General features: G+C 34.1%; 2 protein-coding genes across 2 annotated transcripts in view; both read left to right on the top strand.

Moving 5' to 3' along the window:
* Positions 1–22,910, top strand: part of LOC111050122 (ITG-like peptide) — a 358,595-nt gene that overhangs the window by 262,077 nt on the left and 73,608 nt on the right. The gene's annotated exons all lie outside the window — the stretch shown is intronic.
* LOC120355048 lies at positions 48–2,040 on the top strand. Its single transcript, XM_039443326.1, has 2 exons — positions 48–604; positions 1,836–2,040. Exons 1-2 carry the CDS (start codon positions 257–259, stop codon positions 2,010–2,012), a joined length of 525 nt encoding a protein of 174 aa, XP_039299260.1. The 5' UTR covers positions 48–256; the 3' UTR covers positions 2,013–2,040.

The following is a 22,910-nucleotide window of genomic DNA, read 5'->3' as shown; positions in this document are numbered from 1 at the left end:
GGAGAGAATACTTACAAATCTGAATGATGTTGATAACGATGTGGGAGGATATAGCAGCAGGCGCTGCTCCATGCTGAGTCCTAGGGGAGAAATTTTAATTTTTTTCACCTCCTAGCACGTGTGGCTCTCACTCGCACGAGCCTGGAACAGAGAGAGAAATTCATGCTATATAAACAGATGTAATGTGAGCAAAATTATCATTTACATCAGAGTCACATTCAAGTGTACTACATACTCTACTTCACTATCATACGAGATGAGTTCGTCATCATCAACCTCGTCCTCATTCATCCTCCCAGATAGCCCACCGGCACAGGAGCGTATCCTCAACTACTGGCAGCAGAAAGCTGCCCTCGCTGCCGACACCTCCGCTGCTGCAGCTGCTCCTTCTCCACTCACCGTGGAACTGCCATCGCCTGGGGAGATTGTACTGGGTGACAGTCCAGTTCAGCACTTTGCTCCACCTGCTACCTGGGCACCGCGGCGTGCGGTGCTAACAACGCTGAGCAACAACATCAAGCAGAAGCAGGGGAAGAGGAGGTTGGTGTTTGATGAGCCTGAGGTTAGTGGGGATGAGGACGAGACAATCTTCTCACAAACAAAGGTTAGTTTCAACAAATATTATTAACTTGTATGTGTAGAGATTTTTTATAAAACAATCAATCATTGGGAAAAATCTGTACATATACAAGTCTTTGATTATTATTATTATTATTATTATCATTTGATAGCAAAGAATTATTGGTCAAAGTAATCAGTCATGCATAAATTATTTGATATCAGGGAAATATTATTTGAACTGATTAGAGATACAATTGAATTGAGATATTATTGTTAAAAGTAATCAGTCATGCATAAATTATTTGATATTAAGGAAATATTATTTGAACTGATTAGAGATAGAATTGAATTACAAGATATTATTGTTAAAAGTAATCAGTCATGCATAAATTATTTGATAGCAAGGAAATATTATTTGAACTGATTAGAGATATAATTGAATTGAGATATTATTGTTAAAAGTAATCAGTCATGCATAAATTATTTGATATCAAGGAAATATTATTTGAACTGATTAGAGATACAGTTGAATTGAGATATTATTGTTAAAAGTAATCAGTCATGCATAAATTATTTGATATCAAGGAAATATTATTTGAACTGATTAGAGATACAATTGAATTACAAGATATTATTGTTAAAAGTAATCAGTCATGCATAAATTATTTGATAGCAAAGAATTATTGTTAAAAGTAATCAGTCATGCATAAATTATTTGATATTAATGAAATATTATTTGAACTGATTAGAGATAGAATTGATTTACAAGATATAATTGTTGAAAGTGATCAGTCATGCATAAATTATTTGATAGCAAGGAATTATTATTTGAACTGATTAGAGATACAATTGAATTGAGATATTATTGTTAAAAGTAATCAGTCATGGATAAATTATTTGATATTAAGGAAATATTATTTGAACTGATTAGAGATAGAATTGAATTACAAGATATTATTGTTGAAAGTAATCAGTCATGCATAAATTATTTGATAGAAAGGAAAAATTATTTGAACTGATTAGAGATACAATTGAATTGATATATTTTTGTTAAAAGTAATCAGAGAATTATTCTTTTGAATCAACATTATTATTTGAAGTATTCACAATGAATTACAAGATATTAGTGTTGGCAGATTCTGCAATACATAAGTTATTACTCACTTTGAGATTGTGTAGTGAATCTATTGATCAAGTTCTCTAGTATGATTTGACGAATCTGATTTGATGATAATCTGAAACAAATAAGACACTAATCAAATATTTTTCAACAGAAACGTGCGGTGGAGGACAGCTCATCACTTGTCCCCTTGATGAAGGAAGTGCAGCGGGCAGAGGAGGAGGATGAGGGGGGTGAGATGGACTTTGTTCAGATCATCAATCAGCCCGCGCCCAAACCCTGGGTGCCACCACAGAGAAGAGGACAGAGAACTCATCTAATGTTTCGCTAAATGGGTGACCAGCAGTGTGGAGTGGGTGTGGAGGGTGGTAAAGTGGGTGACTAACAGTTACTTCTACAACTCCCTACGAGAGATCAGTACCATCGACAGGCCTTCCCCGCTAGTTCAGAAATCCCCCACCAACAGTTGTAGTACTCTGTCACCTCCTCCCCTTGCTCTGCTATTGTCATTCCACATCCACATTCAACAAAATAAAAACAAGTCACGATTGGCAATTATCCAATATTACTAGTAGATGATCGGCTTGCTCTGCTCTGCTGTCTTTTCAATTTTATGAAGCACACACTAGTACAGTAACTTCTCAGAGAGGAGAAAGGAAAATATATTTTCTGTGTGATACTACAGTACTCCATAATTTCCCTCTTAGTATTATCTCATGCTGCTGATATCACCATAAAAGCTGTTGTTCCTTTTCCAATATAGGTAATTCATAATAAGTTTGGAATTATTTTATTTCTATGAATGCATAAATAAATAAATGAATGAGTCGATTCTATTACACATTGACAAATAATCTGATAATGAGATCCTTCCAGAATAATTTTTATCAATGATTAAATTGAGGCTCCATCAATTATTGTTATACTTTTTTTTCAATTCAAAGTGAAACTTCAAATCAAATAATTTATTATTAAATCACCATACCATCTATTCATATGATTAGTCCATTAATAAAAATTAAAGTCAAATAAAATTATTCTTTATATCTTCTGGATTAATTGTAACTTACTGGAAACTGGGTATACAGAAAAAATATTTCATGCTTTTTTCTATTTGACTACTTGCTAGACAGCCATATTTATTTCTGAGTACAAAATTCATAAACTCAAATAATGAATGGATCACGAAGAAAGCAGAAACCTCCATAATTTATTTCCTTTCAATAATATATTTCAAAGTAAAGAAATATAAAGTAATAAATTTGTTGACAGTGTGTGATATAATATATCCCAGAATTAAAATTCAATTTAATTCAATGGAATTGACGAATGCAAATTATATAAAAATCTGCATAATAAATAATTTACACATTCTATGGAACTTATTTAGTAATAGGCTATATCAAATAATAAATAGTCTATTATTTTTGCAATTACTATAACCTACTATTAGCTATCACTATATGAAAAATTACTAATAACCACTGATACTATTCTAGCATATTATGATAATATACGGTTAAAAGAATTTATCTTTTTTCTATCTGTATGAACTTGTGACCCCCGTGGTTCAGAGAACTCGCTCAAGAACTGTTTTGCATTGTAATCTTTAAAACCCTCAACTTTTGATTATACAGAGTTTATGAAAATTAATAAAGCTGCTGAATATTTCTCTTACAATAATAATTTGACAGCAGTTTCCATTGGGAATGTTATTTGAAATGAAAAATTACTCTAAAAATATTACTCTGTCGCTTCAACATCTTTGACACTCATATGGATCCAAAATCATTTTTTTTTAATGTTTGATACATGATTTCGATACATAGTTCCAAGAGAAAATAAATAGCCAAAACCGAAAATTGATAATTATATCAACCCGTATCATTTTGTTGATACAAAAGTTGTAAAGTTTAAAGAACCAGCTAAAATCATATGTCAGCGTGTGTGATAGCTCCCAAATCAACGTTAGTAGACAGTCTACTAACTTTGCTCCCAAATAACCTCAGATGATGTTACGAATGAATGAATGGAAAAACTGTAGTAATTGCATGCAAAGAATTCTTCAGCTGACCAAATGATAGATCATAACAATTTTTTTCTTATGCACTTTCAATGTTATTTTTATATCCTGAAAAAGGACGAAAGAGTGAGTCAATTTGTTGTCCAACGAACTTGACCTGTAAAAGGGTTCGGAGAATACGTGTTCATAATTTGAGAAGATTGATCAATTCTTTCTAAAGTTATTGTAGAACATACAAACAGATGGACAACGACTTTGTCCTTCAGTAAGTCAAAAGTTAAAACTCATGCTAGTTCAATAATTAGTCTATACAAAACCACTATAAATGAACAAAATATATTTACTAAGCTTAAATTTATAATGAATACCAAAAGAATATATGAGCCCAAAGTTAAACAATAATATTCAACATTCCACAATAACATCTATATTCCCAACAAGAATAGAAAATACTTCGAAATTCATCAGTCCTTCAATGTTACGAAAAGCAATACTATGAAAATGAAAATACAGTTGAACCTCTGTATACAGTTGAACCTCCTCACAAAAACACACTACACATCCAACACAGTTGACTGCGAGCAACAAACTGAAAGGCCGAAACTGAACCCCTACACTGAGCCTCAGAGACACATTATTTAAAAATAGATTTTTGGTCCATTTAAACAAAAATATTTCCCCTCCCACAATGCTTCACCACCCCTAACACTCTATGGTGACAAACTTTCTCTTGTTCGTACATAAAATATGTAAAGAATGACAAGATAGGATCTTTTCATCACTTCCAAACAATCCTCTGAAGTCTGGCTGAACTTCTCTATGACTAATTGGCTGAAACGAATTTCAGCCGTGGCATGTGGTGTCATTGTTACAACTTCTACCCCACTTTGCCAGTTCCAATCTACACCTAGCTATAGGACTATTCCAAGTTGCATTATAATACATTTCTATGATAATATTAGTTACCCAGAAATCGTTATCAGTGATATGTTAGACGCTTCATAAATACTGCAATGTTTTAAAATTTGATTGACAAATTTTGTAACTGAATAGCTGTTATAATCTTTTCTCACTTTCTCATCCTCGCTTCCACTCCACCAGACTTATGGAAAACACTCTTCTGATCAACAGCTACTTAAAGGACTAAGAACCTTCCTTGAGGAACTACAGCAAGTTTTCCAGAGTTTAGAACTGTTTCAAAATATTTTTTTCATAGTTCTTGCTTTTATTGGTTTGAATGGAAGAACTCACACAATCTCCATTAAGATCAACACTTTGTATCACCAAGCCGCGCCCTCCTCAGGTGTGCTTAGTCTTAGCTTAATCTGATGCACTAGATTCTTTATGAAAATTATCAAACAATCAGTATTTTTCATCTCAATATGGACTTCCTATGAGCTTAGTTACTAGTTGTACAGCAGTTTGTATTTTTAGATATAGTTGAGTGCAGCTTGCTGGGAAATTGAATGCCATATCTCATTGCTGCTGATTTTCCAGTGCATATTCTAAATCTACAGCATTTCGAGTTCTACAAACAAAGTTTGGATGTCATTCCCACCGCGGCATTATTATTAGAATCAAAATTTTGTGAATCAGTAGAAAGAAAAAATAGAAAAATCTGGTGTGGCGCACTCACACAACTTTCCTTGCCGTTATGAGAAATAAAAAATAGTGCAGTCAACAAAAGATTATAGAGGGAAAAGTTTGGAACACAATTTTCAACTGCACAGCTCTTTTACGAATAGTTAGAGGAATAACATATCAAAAGTCCTCACCCCTACCCCCTGTGCTAATGGGGTGGGGGTGGTTTGTAAGTACCGTTTTCTCATTTTTCGCATATATCTCGGAAACTATGAATCTTATGAACATTCGTATTCTGTGCAAAATTGAAGCTTACAAAATTACCAACAAGTTTTGTCATACAAATAGACGGACAATGACTTTGTCCTTCAGTAAGTCAAAAGTTAGAACTCGCTAACGCTAGTTCAATAATTATTTTATTCAAAACCACTATAAATGAACAAAACATATTTACTAAGCTTAATTTATCATCTACCTAGGTCTCTATATAGGGCAACCAAACTGAACATTTACAAAACGCTGATCTGACCAATAATCACCTATGGCTATTTTGATATTTCAAAAAAGATGTATTTTCTTTTTTGGTGGAAGGGGCATTTTATAGTGTTGACGAGTTCTTTGATAATGGAACCTTACAATAATATAAGAAATTACTCATACTATAAATGATTGATGTGGTAGCCTACTGTATGGCATATATGTTTTTTGTTCTATGTTTTGATTTTATTTTTGACGATTTACTATTTGATACAGTTAAGTTTTTATACAATAATGTGTAAATAAAGAATTTGATTTGATTTGATTTGATGAAGTGGAGGATGATCTCCGGAGAATGGGACTGGTGGCATGGAGACAAAAGGCATGTGACTGTGATGTGTGGAGGGCTCTTGTGCGAGAGGCAAAAGCTCACATCGAGCTGTAAAGCCAAAAGAAGAAGAATTTATCATGAGTACCACGACTGGAGTCCTGGGTACACAGTAATAAAATTTTGAAGGAAAATCAGGCAGGTTTCCGAAAAGGGTACTCGACAGCAGATAATTCATTTAATCTTATTTCATTGGCGGAATTGAAAACAGCAAAAAAGGTGGTAAATTATATGCCTTCTTTGTGGACTACCGGGCTGCATTCGATACAGTGAATAGAGGAGCTTTGTTTTATAAATTATCATCTATGGGAATGTCCACTAGGTTTCTTTCAGTAATAAAGAGCTTGTACAGTGGCACAAACTCGAGTGTGTGGTATAAGGGTAGTTTTGTGTTCTACAATTTGAGACAAGGTAGAGCGCTCTTTCTCATGTAGATTTTCAAGTACACCTGATAACAATGCTCCTTGTATTTTGGAAAATACCTTATTTTTAGCTTCAATCATCACCAGCAACTCCATAATCTTGTCATAACATTGAGAATTCGCACCATGATATAAGTTCATTAGATCATGTTCTATAAGAATGAACATGAGTAATACTAATACAAAGAATAATACTAGGGAAAGTATCTTTGATTTCATGATTTTTTCAACAATCTAATCTTACACTAGGATCATATTCTCCCATGAATCGTTTTCAGCAACTAAAAGAGGAGAATCTGTTCTAAAATACAAGATCAAGTATTTTTCTATAATTTATCTGAATATAGGAATTGGCCATTTCTTTGTGTACTGGAAAATGAACCATATATTTTAGGTATATTTGGGCCATTCTGTATCTTGCACAAGAAAATCTTGCATGACAAAATTGGACTTCTCTCATGTATCCAAATTGAGAATTCAGATCTACAATATAAAATGCAAGCACAGCCCCTTTTGATGTCTATAGTGACTGAACTATAGTAACTGTAGTTTTTCAAACACCACTTGTGAAATAGGTGGGGGGGGGGATCGGGGCGATCCGCGCCTGTCGCCACCTTCTATAGAAGATAGATGTGACTCATGTTATAACATTATAATTAATCCAGTCAATTTAGACATGAAAAAGAGGCAATATTTTATATTCATTGTAGTTCTGATTTTTTAGGGTTTGTATGCATAAGAGAAGTCCAGAACCAATTTTCGCATGCAAAATTTTCTTGTACAGAGTGGCCCTAATACCTAATATGTCTGGTTCATTGTCCAGTTCTGAGCTATTACAATCAAATCCAGTCATTGGACAAAAAAAATCGTCTCTCTCCTTTTTTACTGTACATAAAATTCAGAATAAAATGAAATCATTCAGACCTCTCTAACTTCAATCAGTTCTATCCTACAGTTTTTCTAAAACGAGTAGAATTTCATGGAAAAATCTTATAGTATTTAATCAACAATATCTTCCGAATTCAAAAATGAATAATTCAAAAATGTATAATGTATATATAGTCACAATTCAAAAATGTATAATTCAACATCCTACTAGGCATAATTTTGTGCTCTACAATCTGAGAACAGGTAAAACGCTCTATCTCAAAGATTTTCAGGACACCTCAAGGATCGAAATTTCATTCATAACTTTTGATACAATTTTTGGATCTTCCCGTATGCTCTTTCTTCTCGGCTTGTCAAGGTAGTTGGAAATCATATATCATGAGTCAAGTTCCCAAGAGAAATGGGAAATTTTTTGTTGAGTGTACACTGTACTTCAACCCATATTCCATACACAAAATAATGACAATTTATTTATTCAATGCTGCATATCTTATGAAATAATTCAGATATAAAATCAAAAACTAGTCAAGGATGTGAGGAATTTCCTCCTCTTCTCACTCCAATCAACAATACTTTCGATTTCAATACCATTAGAAAGTTGCAACCGATTGAAAAAGTGACGATTAAAGTTTTACCATTTTTTCGCAATTCCACTGTTAATCAAGAGTCTCTTAAACAAGGATCATACATCATAGAAACTCATGATTGGTTCTAAATTTTATCCTATAGGAGCTCAGTTACCTTAAATATTTATCTTCAACTACTGTTTTCCATCTTAGAACTACCGAGATCGTGAATATGAAGAGAATATCTTCAATCTCTTGATATTTTCAAGTGATTGAATTGTACCATGCGTCCAAGTGAACTATGAATAAAAATGATAAAATCAACAGCATTTTTTGCATTTCAAGTTTATCAACACGGTTGGAATTGATTAGCAGATTCAGCCACAAAGTTTCTTCTAAAAGGTCATGAAGATTATTTCAAAATCGATTTACGATTTTAGTTTTGCTCTTTATTGCTCTACTTATAATTTTCTATTATATCAAGCAAAGGAAATACATTTACGACAAAAATACACATACATAATAACAGGGGTAGGTAAATCTTTTTAAAGAGTATCAATCAATTTCCTCCTTATAATATACAATGAAACTGGATGTTATTTTACTGAATGCTAAGAAGATTATAACTCTTATAACTTTATAATGAGAGAAATTCATTGAATTTTCAAATTACTCCCTCTTCCCCAATCTCCTGCTAGACGGCTAGCCTAACAGCATTTAGTTCATATGCAAAATTAGAACTTTCCACTATGGGTATAATCCATGAAAAAGGTTGACAACCATTGGCTATTCAATGAAAACAAAAAGCAACTGAAATAATATTATTAAGGTTAACAATCTTTGGCTATTCAATGAAAAAAAGTAACTGAAACAATATTATTGTTAATGAGCAGTTTTGACATCATTTATTAAAATCATTTTAGAACAATAATAGAGAAATATAATGCTGCATTACACAGCACCTCAAGAACATGTCATGATTAAAATTATTCCATGCTCTTTCTCAATTTTTAAGTTCAAAATCGCAATATTATGGATTAAATTAGATTGATTTAAATTTTTTCAATTATTGAATTGAAGTACATAATGTAATAAAGTTTGGATTATATTATATTTTTATAATGGACAACAGTTTAACTGGCTACTCATTCACTTATTGTTTTCTAGTTCTTGTTGAATAGAAATAAAAATTAATCCTCTTTGTCACTGGAGAGGCAGCATTCATGCGATCTGGAGAGTTGAGAGTAGCAAGTGATTAGAATAAGAAAAATGAATGTCTAGTCTATGTATTATTAGCAAAACAATGACATGCATGTATGCCTCAAGCCATAAATCCTGTCAGCAGTTGTTTTGTTGGGGGGGGGGGGAGAGAGTGGTGTGAACTGGTTTGTTGGAGAGGGAAGTGTAGGATGCCAATGACTCCCCACTATGTCCCCCTACAACAGTACTAATCAAGCTCAGACAGAAATCGTCATTTGCGTATACAAGTGCTTTCTACCGGTATAAGTGATACTACACATTAGGCGAAACAATAGTCGGTAAGAATGTTCCCTCTGATCCCTTCTCTGTGGTGCCACTAAGAGAGTTAAAAGAGGATGTACCATACCCCATCATCAGTGCGAGGGAGGACAGCAATAAACGATGGGCAATGGGCGATGTGTTATTTTGAAAATTAGGAATGTAGGAAGCAAATCATTGTGGTAAATATACCTCACACTGCGATTTGCTTCCTGCATCAGTGCAGAAAAAATCGTAGAGTTTGATGAAAGTTGTAAAAATTTGGTATTGCTAGTATCACATAAGTCGGCGAATTGGACTGCTATAAAAATTGTTAAGCATTAACAATTTTTATATCTATACAATTCATTGGCTTATGTGCTACGAATTGTATAGATGTGTGTGTGTTAAAGTAGTATTAGTGGTAGTGAATAAATTGTGTACATATTTTGATAAAAAATTGTTTTCAATTCTCACCTGTATACACTTGTTGTTATTGATAAGATCACAATGAATAGTAGGAACACAGACAGAAGAATGGTTCACCTTTCACATTGCACTCTGTTTTGACTGATATGTAAATAAGGATGGGGCCTTTTATAGTTTGTTGCGAGCATGCACAGTGCCAAGCATCTTTACTACTACTACACACACACACACACACACACACACACACACACACAACACACACACACACACACACACACACACACACACACACACACACACCACACACACACACCACACACACACACACACACACACACACACACACACACACACACACACACACACACACACACACACACACAGCCAAGCGGCTTTGCTGAGTTGATGCATCGCTCCCCCACATCTGTTTTGGCACGCGTTCCTACAGATATGGGTGGGTCCGATGACATCATTTCCCCCTTTCAAATTGTGTCCACCTTTTCAGATTTGTTATTTGAAATAATATTCTTATCATTCGAACAATGTTATAAGCACATAGCAATCTGACAGTGTATGGATTCATTTCCAACTCAATTGAAAATTGAACCAATTCAATTTTCTTTCGATTAAGTTAGTGTAATGATTAATTAATTAATTAACTTCAGTTAATGTTCAACCATTGAGTTGAAAGGTAAGAAAATGGTATGTAGGAGAAAGCAAAGTCCGAGGAAACGAGGTAGAGGAATCTTGAGTTCAGCGGCCAAAGTTCTTAAGGGTGTGATGGGCATAGCAGGTAATGTCACATCCACTATTTTAAATAAGCTTATTGACCTTCAACAAAAAGAAAATTATCTCCCTAGCTATCAGTGGTGTGGACCTGACACAAAGGTTAATGAAAGGTTAAAGAGAGGTGATCAAGGTTCATAAATTCATTAGATAGAGCCTGTAAGGTACATGATATAGCATATACACAAGATAGCGATAATAAAACTCGAGCGATAGCTGACAGAGCTCTAGTGAGCACAGCGTGGGAGATATTAAAAAATCCAGAGACACCCCTTGCTGAGAAAGCACTTAGCTATCTTGTTACAAACGTCATGAAAGCTAAAGCAGTGTTTGGTAGGTCTTTGAGAAAGAAGAAGAAGAAGAATGTGAAGAGGAAGAATGAGAGGAGAAGTTATAGTAATGATATTAGATGCAAAGCTATAGCTCGGTTGAAAGAGCATATTACAGGAAAAGGGTATTTTTTAAAACCTTTTCCTGCAATTAGTAGGGGAAGAGTTTTAATTCCACCTCTTTACCACCACCATCATCATATGTTGTGAGTTTATTCCCCCAAAAACAAGTTAAGAAACGTAGAACAACAAAGAAGAGTAGGAAGAAGAAGGAGAAGAAGACATGAATATTGAAGGAGAATTGAGTAATTATGATTTGTTTGATTGGTCGAAATTATTACAGATTCGGCTAAGAGGTAATATATATGCTAGATGCATTACCCAAAAAAAATTCTAAAAAAACAAGAATGATATTGTGAATATGGCAAGGGAAAGCGAGGATGGCACGCATTGGGTTGCATATAAAAAAGTTGGCTCTAATGTTTGGTATTTTGATCCAATTGGAAATTTACAAATATTGGGAAAAAGAAATTTGAGTAAATATATTTTATAATGTAGAGCATATGCAACCATTAAATAGTGATTTTTGTGGTCATCTTACATTATTGTTTCTTGCAAATCAGTTGTAATTAAGTGTTTGTGCTGAACACATTACAAGATGGTTGTTATTACATTAAGATCTAACACAAGTAACCTCTATGAACATTTACAAGAAATTATAGAATTGGATAAAAATTGTCAATGGGAAATTGGATTGATTAATTTTTGTAGTTACAATAGTATTGCAAACATTAACAAACGAACAAATTCCAGCTTCAAATATGATGATAGAATAATTGAGCTGGATACGGATGCATATGAAGTTGAGGATATTATAAAATCTTTAAAGAATAAATTGAATATTGATGAGAAGAAGAATAAACTTATTATACGTGCAAACACAAATACTATGAAGATTGAAATTCATTCTGATAAAGCTATTGATTTAACATGTGCTGATTCGATTGCTAAGATACTCAGTTCTGATAATGTTGTTTTGCAAGCAAATAAATGGCATTATTCCCAGCATTTGGTTAACATAATAAGCATTGGCAGTATTGTACTCGAGTGTAATTTAGCATGTGGTAGTTACTCTGACGGAAAACAAAAACATATAATCTATGAATTTTTGCCAAAGGTTCCTAGTGGTTATTTAATAAACGTAGTACCATCACCAATTATTATATTTACCTTTGAATACTCATTGAATTCAAACTATTAATGTAAAGGTAACAGACCAGAACAGATCGTTTATTGATTGGAGATACAATTACAATTAGGTTGCACATATGTGAAAAACAAAAGTAAACGTAATGGGTTATCTTGTTTTCAATCCATGTTCAAATAGGACGTGTACACACAATGTCATTAGAGAGACGAATGTGAGAGCATCAACACCTAAAAACAAACGTGCTTTGTCAGCTAAAAGTGCGAGAATATAAGAAAAGTTAGGTTTTATAGTTGATTGGCAGAATGTCAGGAGGAGTAGCTGCAATTAGTGAAATTCTGGATGTGGAGATAGAGCTTCAGTTTTATAATGATATAACCAAATTCCAATTTCACACTCATACAGTTTATTCGGGACAAGAAATAAAAAACTCTGACAAGGCACGTATAGGCATAAATTCTTTAGATGTCTATTCTTTACCTTGCAAATCATTTATATTTATTGAGGGAATGGTTAGCTGAACAAAACTGGGAGCAGACCTAGCTGGTCCACCGGTTGCAGCAGACTATAAATTAAGAAGTTACCTAATCGGTAACCTTTTTGACGAACTACGGTATGAATTAGCAGGTCAACAAATTTCTAAATCAAGATTGATTGGATTAACATCCACAATTAAAGCTATACTTGTGAAGAATACGCTTGATAAAAACACATATCAGTTGGCTGGTTTTGACAGAGCAGGATATGCACTAACAGATAATAAATTCACTTTCTGTGTACCACTGGAATTAATCCTCCCATTTTTTGAAGATTTTCAAAGAATAATTTCAAATTTGAAACAGGAACTCGTCTTATTGAGGTCACCGACAGACCTAAATTGTGTTGAGTCCGCGACTGGAACAAGTGTTAGTGTGGAAATTACAAAACTGCAATGGAGAATGCCCTACATAACTTTAGAAGATCACGTGAGACTGAAATTTTTGAGACTGCTCAATTTGACAGATGTTTGTATTGAAATGGAATTTAATACTGCAGTACCTGCAAATACTTCCGCTTATTGCATTTTAATTAGCGATCGTGTGATGGAGTACACACCTCTGACGAGCATGGTGGAAGAAGTTCAGTAATTTTATTGATAGAGTGCACTGTGCGCAACATTATATAAGGTGTTCACCCTGACAAATTTGGCTCATTATTAGTTTCACCTTTGAACAGGTAATAACTAAAATGTCCTATTATTTGTGTTCTGATATTTTGGAGAGTAAGAACAAAGTGCAAACTCAGTCTATTGGTATCCAGTGTGATCTCGATTCTGATAGTTTCTATTATGAGCCAAGGTGCAGTACACCGATCCAGAAGCCACAGGAGGTGGAGGAGCAGAAACGTGAGGAGGAGGAGGAGGGGGAGAAAGACAGAGGATTCGATGAGCCCGCCGAACAGAAAGAAGTGGACAAGCAGACAACTACGAAAATTGCTACAGTTGATTTTCACTGGTTTAAACAAGATTGTAATCAAATTATTATGAAAGAACTTGCCATAATTGATCAGTTTAATAATTATATTGTATTCTATTTCAAATCGCCATTTACAAAGACAGAATTGAGTGCGAAACTGTATAACAATGTAACATGGTTAGAATGTCACTGTCATAAAATAAAATGGGAAGGTGGAGATTTAGAATACACTGACTCATTAATATGTGATTACCTTGTAGGTTTTGAAAAAATTTTTACAAAAGGAACTGAGAAAGCAAAGTTTTTAAGAAGATTGTATACTAACGTTCAATGTATACCAGAGGATTTTGCAAAACCTGATTCCAGCTTTTTCACTAGTTCATGGTGTTATGGTGTGTGTAACATTCATAAAAATAGGCCTGATGGATGATGTGCTTTGTTCAGTGCTCAACATTATAACTCTTTGTTGTTTAAAAATATGTATCAAACAAATAATTTCATGTGTGAAAACAATCGAATGCAAAGTATGAAAATGGGCGCGATGTACACGAATTCACAGAAAAGAAACTTTGCTTGTTATGGATTTTTCTACAACGGAAAAGAGATTCAGTGTGTTTATTGCATGCATGCATTGATACTGCATAAAGCACGTACATGTTGCCTGTCTACAATTAATGAATAAAGGCCACTTAATTACTCTATAATAGTCCCAGCCTACACTTAGTTTTGTTTATTCGCTTATCATGGACCCAAGAAAGTGGTTGGCTGCTGACAACGAGTTGGAAGTGAGGTTAAAAAACTGTATTGATTGGTATGATGAGTGTGAAAGTGAAATTAGGAAATCAACTCGTAAAAATTATAGTTTGGCGAAACAATTGAAAGACATTTTTCTAAGCACTGTTAATTTGAATGATATAAGAGACTATCTATGTTATTATTATCCTCATAATTTGTGTATAGATAAGTTAATTGAAATTGAAGATGAAATTATGAATAGTTGTGGTGAAATGTGTAAATGAACTTTTTCTGTGTTCAAATGATTTTTCATTCCAATATCCCACTCACTTTTTAGTTTAGTAGCCAGTCAGAGCTAGACCTGACAACAGCAGCGCATGTGTGGTGTGATCTTTTTTATACAAGTGAGACACGACCCCCTTCAAGCAACTGTTGTTCCTAATAAGTACAGCAGGTTCACCTTGTCAATTTATAGAACAGAGACACATGCCAAACATCTGGGAGGGTGTTAACATGCAGTGTTATAGTTTTTTAAAATTCAAAAAATTAACTCGTCTCTTGATGGGAATTTCATTTAACGAATTTGATTCAATTGCAAAGAATATTAAATTTTTAACAGGATGTCAAGATGCTGATTTGCCGTTAACAAAAACAGAAATTGTGCACTTTCCCATTTTATCTGAGATATTCAAATTACTCGATATACTAGACACAGGTCATCTACATTATGATTGTACAAATGATTCACCATTATCTGTTGTTACAAATTCCGATGAACTTTGGAAATGCTTGTATGATATTGCAGATAAAAAATGTAAAAGAACTTAGATCATTGACCTCTCTGTAGAGATATGGATTCACTTTATTCTGACAGTATAGCATTAGATTATTAAGCAATAGATATATATATATATATATATATATAATATATATATATATATAGAGAGAGAGAGAGAGGAGAGAGAGAGAGAGAGAGAGAGAAAGAGAGAGAGAGAATTCTTCCCTCAAAGGGAAATTATTTTTCCCTCATCCAATAGTCGATAGTTGATATCCACCCCCCTCATCTATACTGGTGAAGGGGAAGGGAAAATCTATTTGAGAGAGAGAGAGATATCTCTCTCCTTCTTCATCCCTCTCATCCTCACTGGGAGAGGAGGAGAGAGAGAGTGAGGGCAATTAGATTAGATTAGAGAGAGAGAGAGAGAGAGAGAGAGAGAAAGAGAGAGGGTGAGAGAGAGGGAGAGAGAGAGGGTGAGGGAGTGAGAGGTGTGGGAAGGGGGAAATCTATTCTTAGAACACCCCCCACCATTTGGTGGGCGGGGGTTGTGGGTATGGGAGAGGGGGGAGGTGGATTTCAAGCAAAAAAGTGGCCCCGCACTGTCAAATATCACCTACTAGCGTTGTCATAAATCAGCTGTCAAGTGGAATTCAATAACACATGCAATTAATATCTCAATGTAACTTGGTAAAAAATCAGCTGTTGTGTTGACTATTCATTGCATGCAATGACGCATGAAATTAATAATGGAAAGTAAACATAGTATTTCCTCTCGACCTTTATCTGCTTTCAACTCGGGCTGACCTGTTGCCAGTGTGTTGAAGGTGATTAGCTTTTGATGTTAGCATATTTTTGATACACTAACCCCAACAGCCATTAGCCGTTTTCACACAGACATCTTGCCGACACAACATACAAACAGGATTTACTCTTATGGACAGTATGAGACGAGGCTGTGTTTTATAACTGCGCGAGGTCTACTGTTCATAGAACTACTAGTCCAGGATTAAAATGTCGTTTTACCAAAATCATCAAATATTTAATAATTCAATACAATGATACATGTACAATTGTAAAGCTGACTAGCACCGAGGTAGAATCAATTTGATCTTAAATAATTTGAAATATATTTCAAGTTGTTAGGCTTCATTTATTCATTGAACACCTATTTTACCATTATGGGTTATCAGAACCTATTAGAATTATGTAGATTGCCTTTAATGAATAAATTGAGTTCCATGTAAATGTATTTCTACCAAACTTCAAAATAACTATTTAAATGTGATTTTCAATTGTTCAGGTTAAGGCCAAATTTTGATACTGCAGTAACTTATACATAAGTGATATCAATTTAAGAAAGAACAGATTATATACTTCTAGATGAATGGAACAATATTGGAAAGATGTTATCCAACGGTATTTGAATACACACCTGACTGTTACTTTATGGGAGTACAACCAGTAATTTATAAGTTTTCAATTCAACAAAAGAGTGGTTATAGATGAAATAGTGTACTCAACGGTTATAATCTTCTCCTATCTATATTTTTTCTTCATATTATTTTTCATCTTCTTCCTCTTCTTCCTTCTTCTTCTTCTGTCTCCTTTTTCTATTATCTTCTTCTTCTTCTCGCTTGTTCTTCTTCTCCTCCTGTCGTCGTCTTCTTCTTTCTTCTTCTTCTTCTTCTTCTTTCTCTAGCTCTGTCCGGCAAGGACTGATTTGTTTTTGTATTATGGAGTCCCCTTTTGTATAAGGTACCAAGAACAATAACAGGGATATTTCCAGGGCTCTAGAGAATAATAATACTAATTCCCTCTGTCCTTTTGCTAAGTTGAAACGTGTAGCAACGTGAGTTGAAATGTATAAGTTGACCTAAATTTTTGAAGGCTGATCTTCGAATTGATAAAATGACGACTTTATAGAAACATGATCACAAGCAAATCCCTAAGAACATAATGGAGACTATTCCTTTTAACAGAATAGTGTTTCATCATCATTATCAATTATCATTATCCTCAAATGATACGAGTCGATCCATTCGGCATATTCACGCCGATCCATTTTATCTAGAAATACCATCATCTAAATATTATGGTAACAATGAAGTGTGCGTAGAAAATCTCACTGACACTGACTGTAGAAAACTATGAGATTAAGTCAAGACTAGACAAGGTCTAAGATTCAAGTCGACGGTTTTGCATTTCTCTTTATGTTTAAATATTTTTATGTTCCGCATATACGGCGAAACGCGGCAATAGATTTCAATGAAATTTAACAGGTATGTCACTCTTTAAATTGAGCATCAACGTATCTATTCTGAGTCAAGGACTCTAGGACTCTCTGTTGTGAGGCCGGTGACATATTCTCGAGTGGAGTTTTCATGTGAAAATTTAGATTTTTCTCCCCTCACAGGTTTTCACCTTGGGCTTCATTGGTTTAAAAAAATGTGTATCATTTTGTTTCTATATGAATGTAAATAATGTGTGTGTATGTTGAACAATAAAAAATTCGAATAATCAATATTGATATCCAGTTCTTCAAACTGAAAATAGATGCAGACGTGGATAACAAAAAAATTAGACATACAGGTCTCCTCATATGCCACAGTTTCACAATTCTGTAGACAAGGTTAGAATAAATCAATAGAACAGTTAATTTCAAACTGCCATGTACTATGAAAAAAAAAACAAAATGGTACTGGCTCAGTAGTACAAGTAGAATAGCATGGGACTTTAAAAAGAACTCAGATATCCAAAGTTTCATTGACCGAGCGAAGTGAGGTCTAAGATTCAAGTCGACGGTTTTGCATTTCACTTTATGTTTAAATATTATTATGTTCCGCATTTACAGCGAAACGCGGCAATAGATTTCAATGAAATTTAACAGGTATGTTACTCTTTTTTGGAGTTTTTTTGGTTCGTGTTAAAAAATTTCTCTAATAAGTGAATATTCTCCATTTTAAAAATAACTGAGTGTTTATTATTATTATTATTTTGGTATTTGGAAAATCTAAATTCAAAAGAATGGTTTGTATGAATATTTTTGGACTGAAAATTTTATGGAAATCTAGAAAACATAACCTCATTTTGGACTTTTAATGCTACCTAAATTTGGGAGAGAAATAGTACAAGGTATTCTTAGTTTTTCTCTCCCGATCTGTGCTCCATTGTAAAAAGAATAAAGAAATAAAGAAAGAAAAAAGAAAGAAAATTACGCGTCAACGTATATATACAAGGTTTTTTTTGAAATTTTGCATTTCAAGGATAAAACAAAAGGAGAAAGAGTCTCTTTCAAACACCAGTATTATCGTAAAAATCAGACTATAGAATTATTCATCATAAATCAGCTGTCGAGTGGATTATTAATTGCATGAAATGGCGCATGCAATTAATATCCCAATGTATTTTGGTAAAAAATCAGCTGTAGTGTGAACTATTACAAGCGATGAGGCATGCAATATTGATAACTCAAAGTAGGTAGCTTATTATTTTCTCCCGACTTTTCTCTGCTTTCAACTCGGTAAGTAGGTACTTCAACTCGGTATGATAGTAGTTGTTTACAATAAATTATTAGCATTCTAATGATAATGATTATACTTAATATCAATAATTATTGACGAAACATTTCAAACAGCCATTAGTGGCTTACACACCGATATTTCGCCGACACATCACAACAGCACATAATTCACCCTGATGGAGGCTGTGGTTTTTAACTGCGCGGTTTCTACTGTTCACAGAACTACTAGTTATTTTTCCAACTGAATAGGTCAAAAAATTCTATTGGGAGACATCAAAGGAAAATGCAAGGTGCTGCATTGTGATAAAGTCACGTTCGGCAGACGCCAGTGTGTTTTTTCGATGAAAATGGAAAAATATGCATCAGAAGCTCTGGCATCCAATTATATAATATTTTACCTGATTTCATGAAGAGTATGAATGAATGCAACTTTAGATCTCATCGAAAGTTTTAAAGATAGATTTATCTAAAAGTGCTTTTTACTCAAAGGAAGAGTATATTCAACATTACTTCACATGAATGGTATAATATTTTCTTTCCCTGTGTCTTGTGTATTTGTTACTGTGGGCTGTGTCTTTTTTGTTCGACCATTTAGATTTTTTGACAAGTTCCAGATCCCCCTGATTTAGGTGGGCAGTGAATGCTATTTAATCTATCTATCTATCTATGCATGTAACTGGTTCATAAATTTGAAACATGAAACACCATTTTATAGTGCACTTACCAAATGCAGTCCCAAAATAAGCACTACCAAATGCACTCCCAACTGGACAGTTGGGTTAAGCAAGCTTGAAGCTAGTTGAAGACACTCCCCTACACTTATGGAGGCTTATAACATTAATCCATTGTACCTTGTTGTTCAATATTGTTTTTTCTCTCAGTAATTAAACAAAATAAAATAATTTTTCTCTCCACAGATGCAAATACAAGAAAAAAGTGGAACAAAACAATGTATGAACTTGAATACAAAAAGAATTCGTTGATACTATATTTATATACCGACACTTTGATAGTGTACTTCTACAAAAATACTATCTTAAGCCAGAACCACATCTGCAAAGAAAATTAGTTGTAAATAGGCTACAATAGGATATGGTTGACGGGATCAATTCTACTTACTTATTATAATATTTACTATTCACTGATTTTCAAAATTTGAATTGAATAAAAAGCTTTTCAAAAATACAGAATATAGGTTTCAAAGTTTCGATCAGTGATTTCTTTGTCAAGTGGTCAAATTGACTATATAGATCATTTTTCATAGAGGGATAAACTGAGATATAATAAATACAAGTTTTATAAAAATTGTTATGTATTGAAAATTTGCCTGAAAACAAAAATTATCAAAATAATGTATCACTTTTAAACAAAGTAGGCTACATATATACATATACAAAAGATGCCATGTTACATTATTATTATATCAAAAATAATAATATAGTAAAATAATAATATTAATTGACAAAATTAAATATCATTTGCAAATTATGCAGTATTGAAAAGCAGTAGTAATCTACTTAATTGCTTCTTAAATTTCATATTTCTTTGATAAATGATTCTTCTTAACTAAGTGGGAAACATACAGCCATCTATTATAAAGATATTTTGTTGTCAAGAATCAATTAGTACTCAAAGAAAAATCATGTGTGTAGGCCTACTAGCCTAATAATACTAGTAAAATATTAAAAGAAAGATTAATTATTAGTAAGATGATGGATAATAAAGATCAATTATCATGGGAATTGATTACACAAAGAATATAAGTACAAATTTCAATTTTATTATTATTCTTGTTAGCTTATGGCTTTGAAAGGCGAGGAGACCCAAGGATTGGTCGCTGGAGGTCACCCGATAGAAAAATCCATCGTCAATATGGTATAATGTAGTATTGCGGAGCGTTACGATTTCCTTGACCAATTCCATGTCGACTGAATGTGTTTTGTCAACTATTGAACTCGCAACGCAAACGCACAGGTAGCATCCTCATAGAGGGAAGGCAAACAATACTAACTAAAAATCTATTTTTTCCAGGAAGGGTATAATATGGAAAACACATGTTAAATATTTCCTGCCGCCAAAGTGCAGTACTTTATACCTGGCACTAGAATTTTTAGAAATAGAAGCATTTGGTTAACTTTGGTTTTATGCTTCAGTGAACATAGTCTATTAGCAGGGTAGTTCTACCTGAGGACACCACCAATGGCTAATTGACCGGGCTTTCCAGAAGTACCTAACGGGAAACATTCGACTTGATTCATGGAAGCAAGGCATTGTAATACTGAATGAGTATTTATAGTTCTATAAAGCAAGGCCTTTTGGTTCTAATACCCGAGACGTCAGTCTGCAGATTGTTGTTATGGAGTGCAGAAAACTTCCTTCACCACCCTTAGACAATAAATGCTGTTTCAAAAGATTAAAAAGATAGAGAGACATTCCGCTTCCAAAATCTATGGATATGGTTTTAGTACTATTCAAATATATGTGAGTGTCCCATAAGCGACACACTATTATTTCTGGGACGATGACAAACTGGGCTGACGACAAAGTGGGCTAACGACAAACTGGGCTGACGACAAAATGGGCTACCGACAAAGTTGCACGCCATCAAACTGGGCTGCATTCCTTAGAGTGCCAGTTTGGCGGTGCATGCAATGACAAACTGGCACTCCTGAGATTTTGTCACTAAACAACAAAGTTGCATGCCGTCAAACTGGACTGCATTCCTTAGAGTGCCAGTTTGGCGGTGCATGCAACAACAAACTGGCACTCCTCAGATTTTGTCACCAGATGACAAAGTTGCACGCCGCCAAACTGGGCTACTTTTAAGTCCTGATGTGATTCGTTTATACATAGGTGTTTTACAAACAGATACATGCTGGGATTATGAAGACAAAGTACTCTACATATTTGCAGAAGACATAGGTACATTATACATGATAAATTATAAATAATTATAACAAGGAGGGGCCCCCTAGTTTGAGAATTTTAAACAACCATTTGTTCACATCGCGTGATAACTGATTCTTCTTAGGCCTCCAAGGCAGTTCAAAAGTAATATGTATAAAAAATATTGAGGACGAGACTTTGCAAAAGTTTCTGGGTTATCTTCAAATTAATGTAGTTGATAAGATTCTTATCACAATTTTTATGCCTACTCCAACAGAATAATATGATGATGTTCTGCTTACATGATCTGAAATGTGTCATAGGCTGCTAAACTCGAATTTTCAACTCCAAAAGCTTCTAAAATTGATTCCAACTAGCAAACAAAAATATTCACATACAATATTCTAAACAATCTTCATTTCAGATGAATTTCCATTCATTATTGAATGAACTGGGCAAATGTGACTTTGTGGTGCTAAGAATATAATGTGGAAATATCTCTCCAAACACCAATTTCGAAACAATCAATTGACAATATTGCATCTAAAGGTGCGTACAGATTTACGCGCCGCGAACATGAGCAATTCACTTTTAATCAGCTGATGCCAAGCTGTATATATCTATATCTTACCGTTTCTGTAAAAATACGGATATAGTCAGCTGATTAAAAGTGAATTGCTCATGTTTGCGGCGCGTATATCTGTACGCACCTTAATAGCCTACAAGCTCTCACACTGGAATGTGTTTCGAATTTACAATAGTGAAGCACTTACAATAAGGTAGAACAATAGGAGAACTTACAATATGGTATATTATTCCGTGCTCATACTCAGTACTTATCGATCAATCTCCATTTGTCATCTGTAAATACTGCCTCTTTCTCACCCTATTACAAATGCAGTGATAGCACCCCAACCCCACCCAATGACCGCAGGTTATACTCAACCTGCTGGCTATTTAGTGCAAAACAAACAGACACTTTGCCCATTACCAACAGTTAATTCCTCTTGCTCGTTCAAATCTGCCAGCAGGTGAGTCGACAACAGTTTTGTCGCCAGCAGTTGCTGATCGACAAACTCTGTGGTACACATCTCGAAAGGTGTGTTTGGGTTGAACGATTTCACCACAAACCTGTACTCCTTCAATGATTTATCAACTAACTCATTCTGATTTTCAAGTTTGTTTGTTTCTGTTTCTTCAGTCGTTTCTTCATGAAGAATTCCTACTGTCCCATTACAAAACATTGTGATCAGACTTTAATGA

The sequence above is a fragment of the Nilaparvata lugens genome, chromosome X (assembly GCF_014356525.2).
Source record: "Nilaparvata lugens isolate BPH chromosome X, ASM1435652v1, whole genome shotgun sequence".
Taxonomy (NCBI): domain Eukaryota; kingdom Metazoa; phylum Arthropoda; class Insecta; order Hemiptera; family Delphacidae; genus Nilaparvata; species Nilaparvata lugens.
The sequence above is the reverse complement of the archived record's forward strand: the minus strand, read 5'-3'. Positions and strand labels throughout refer to the sequence as shown.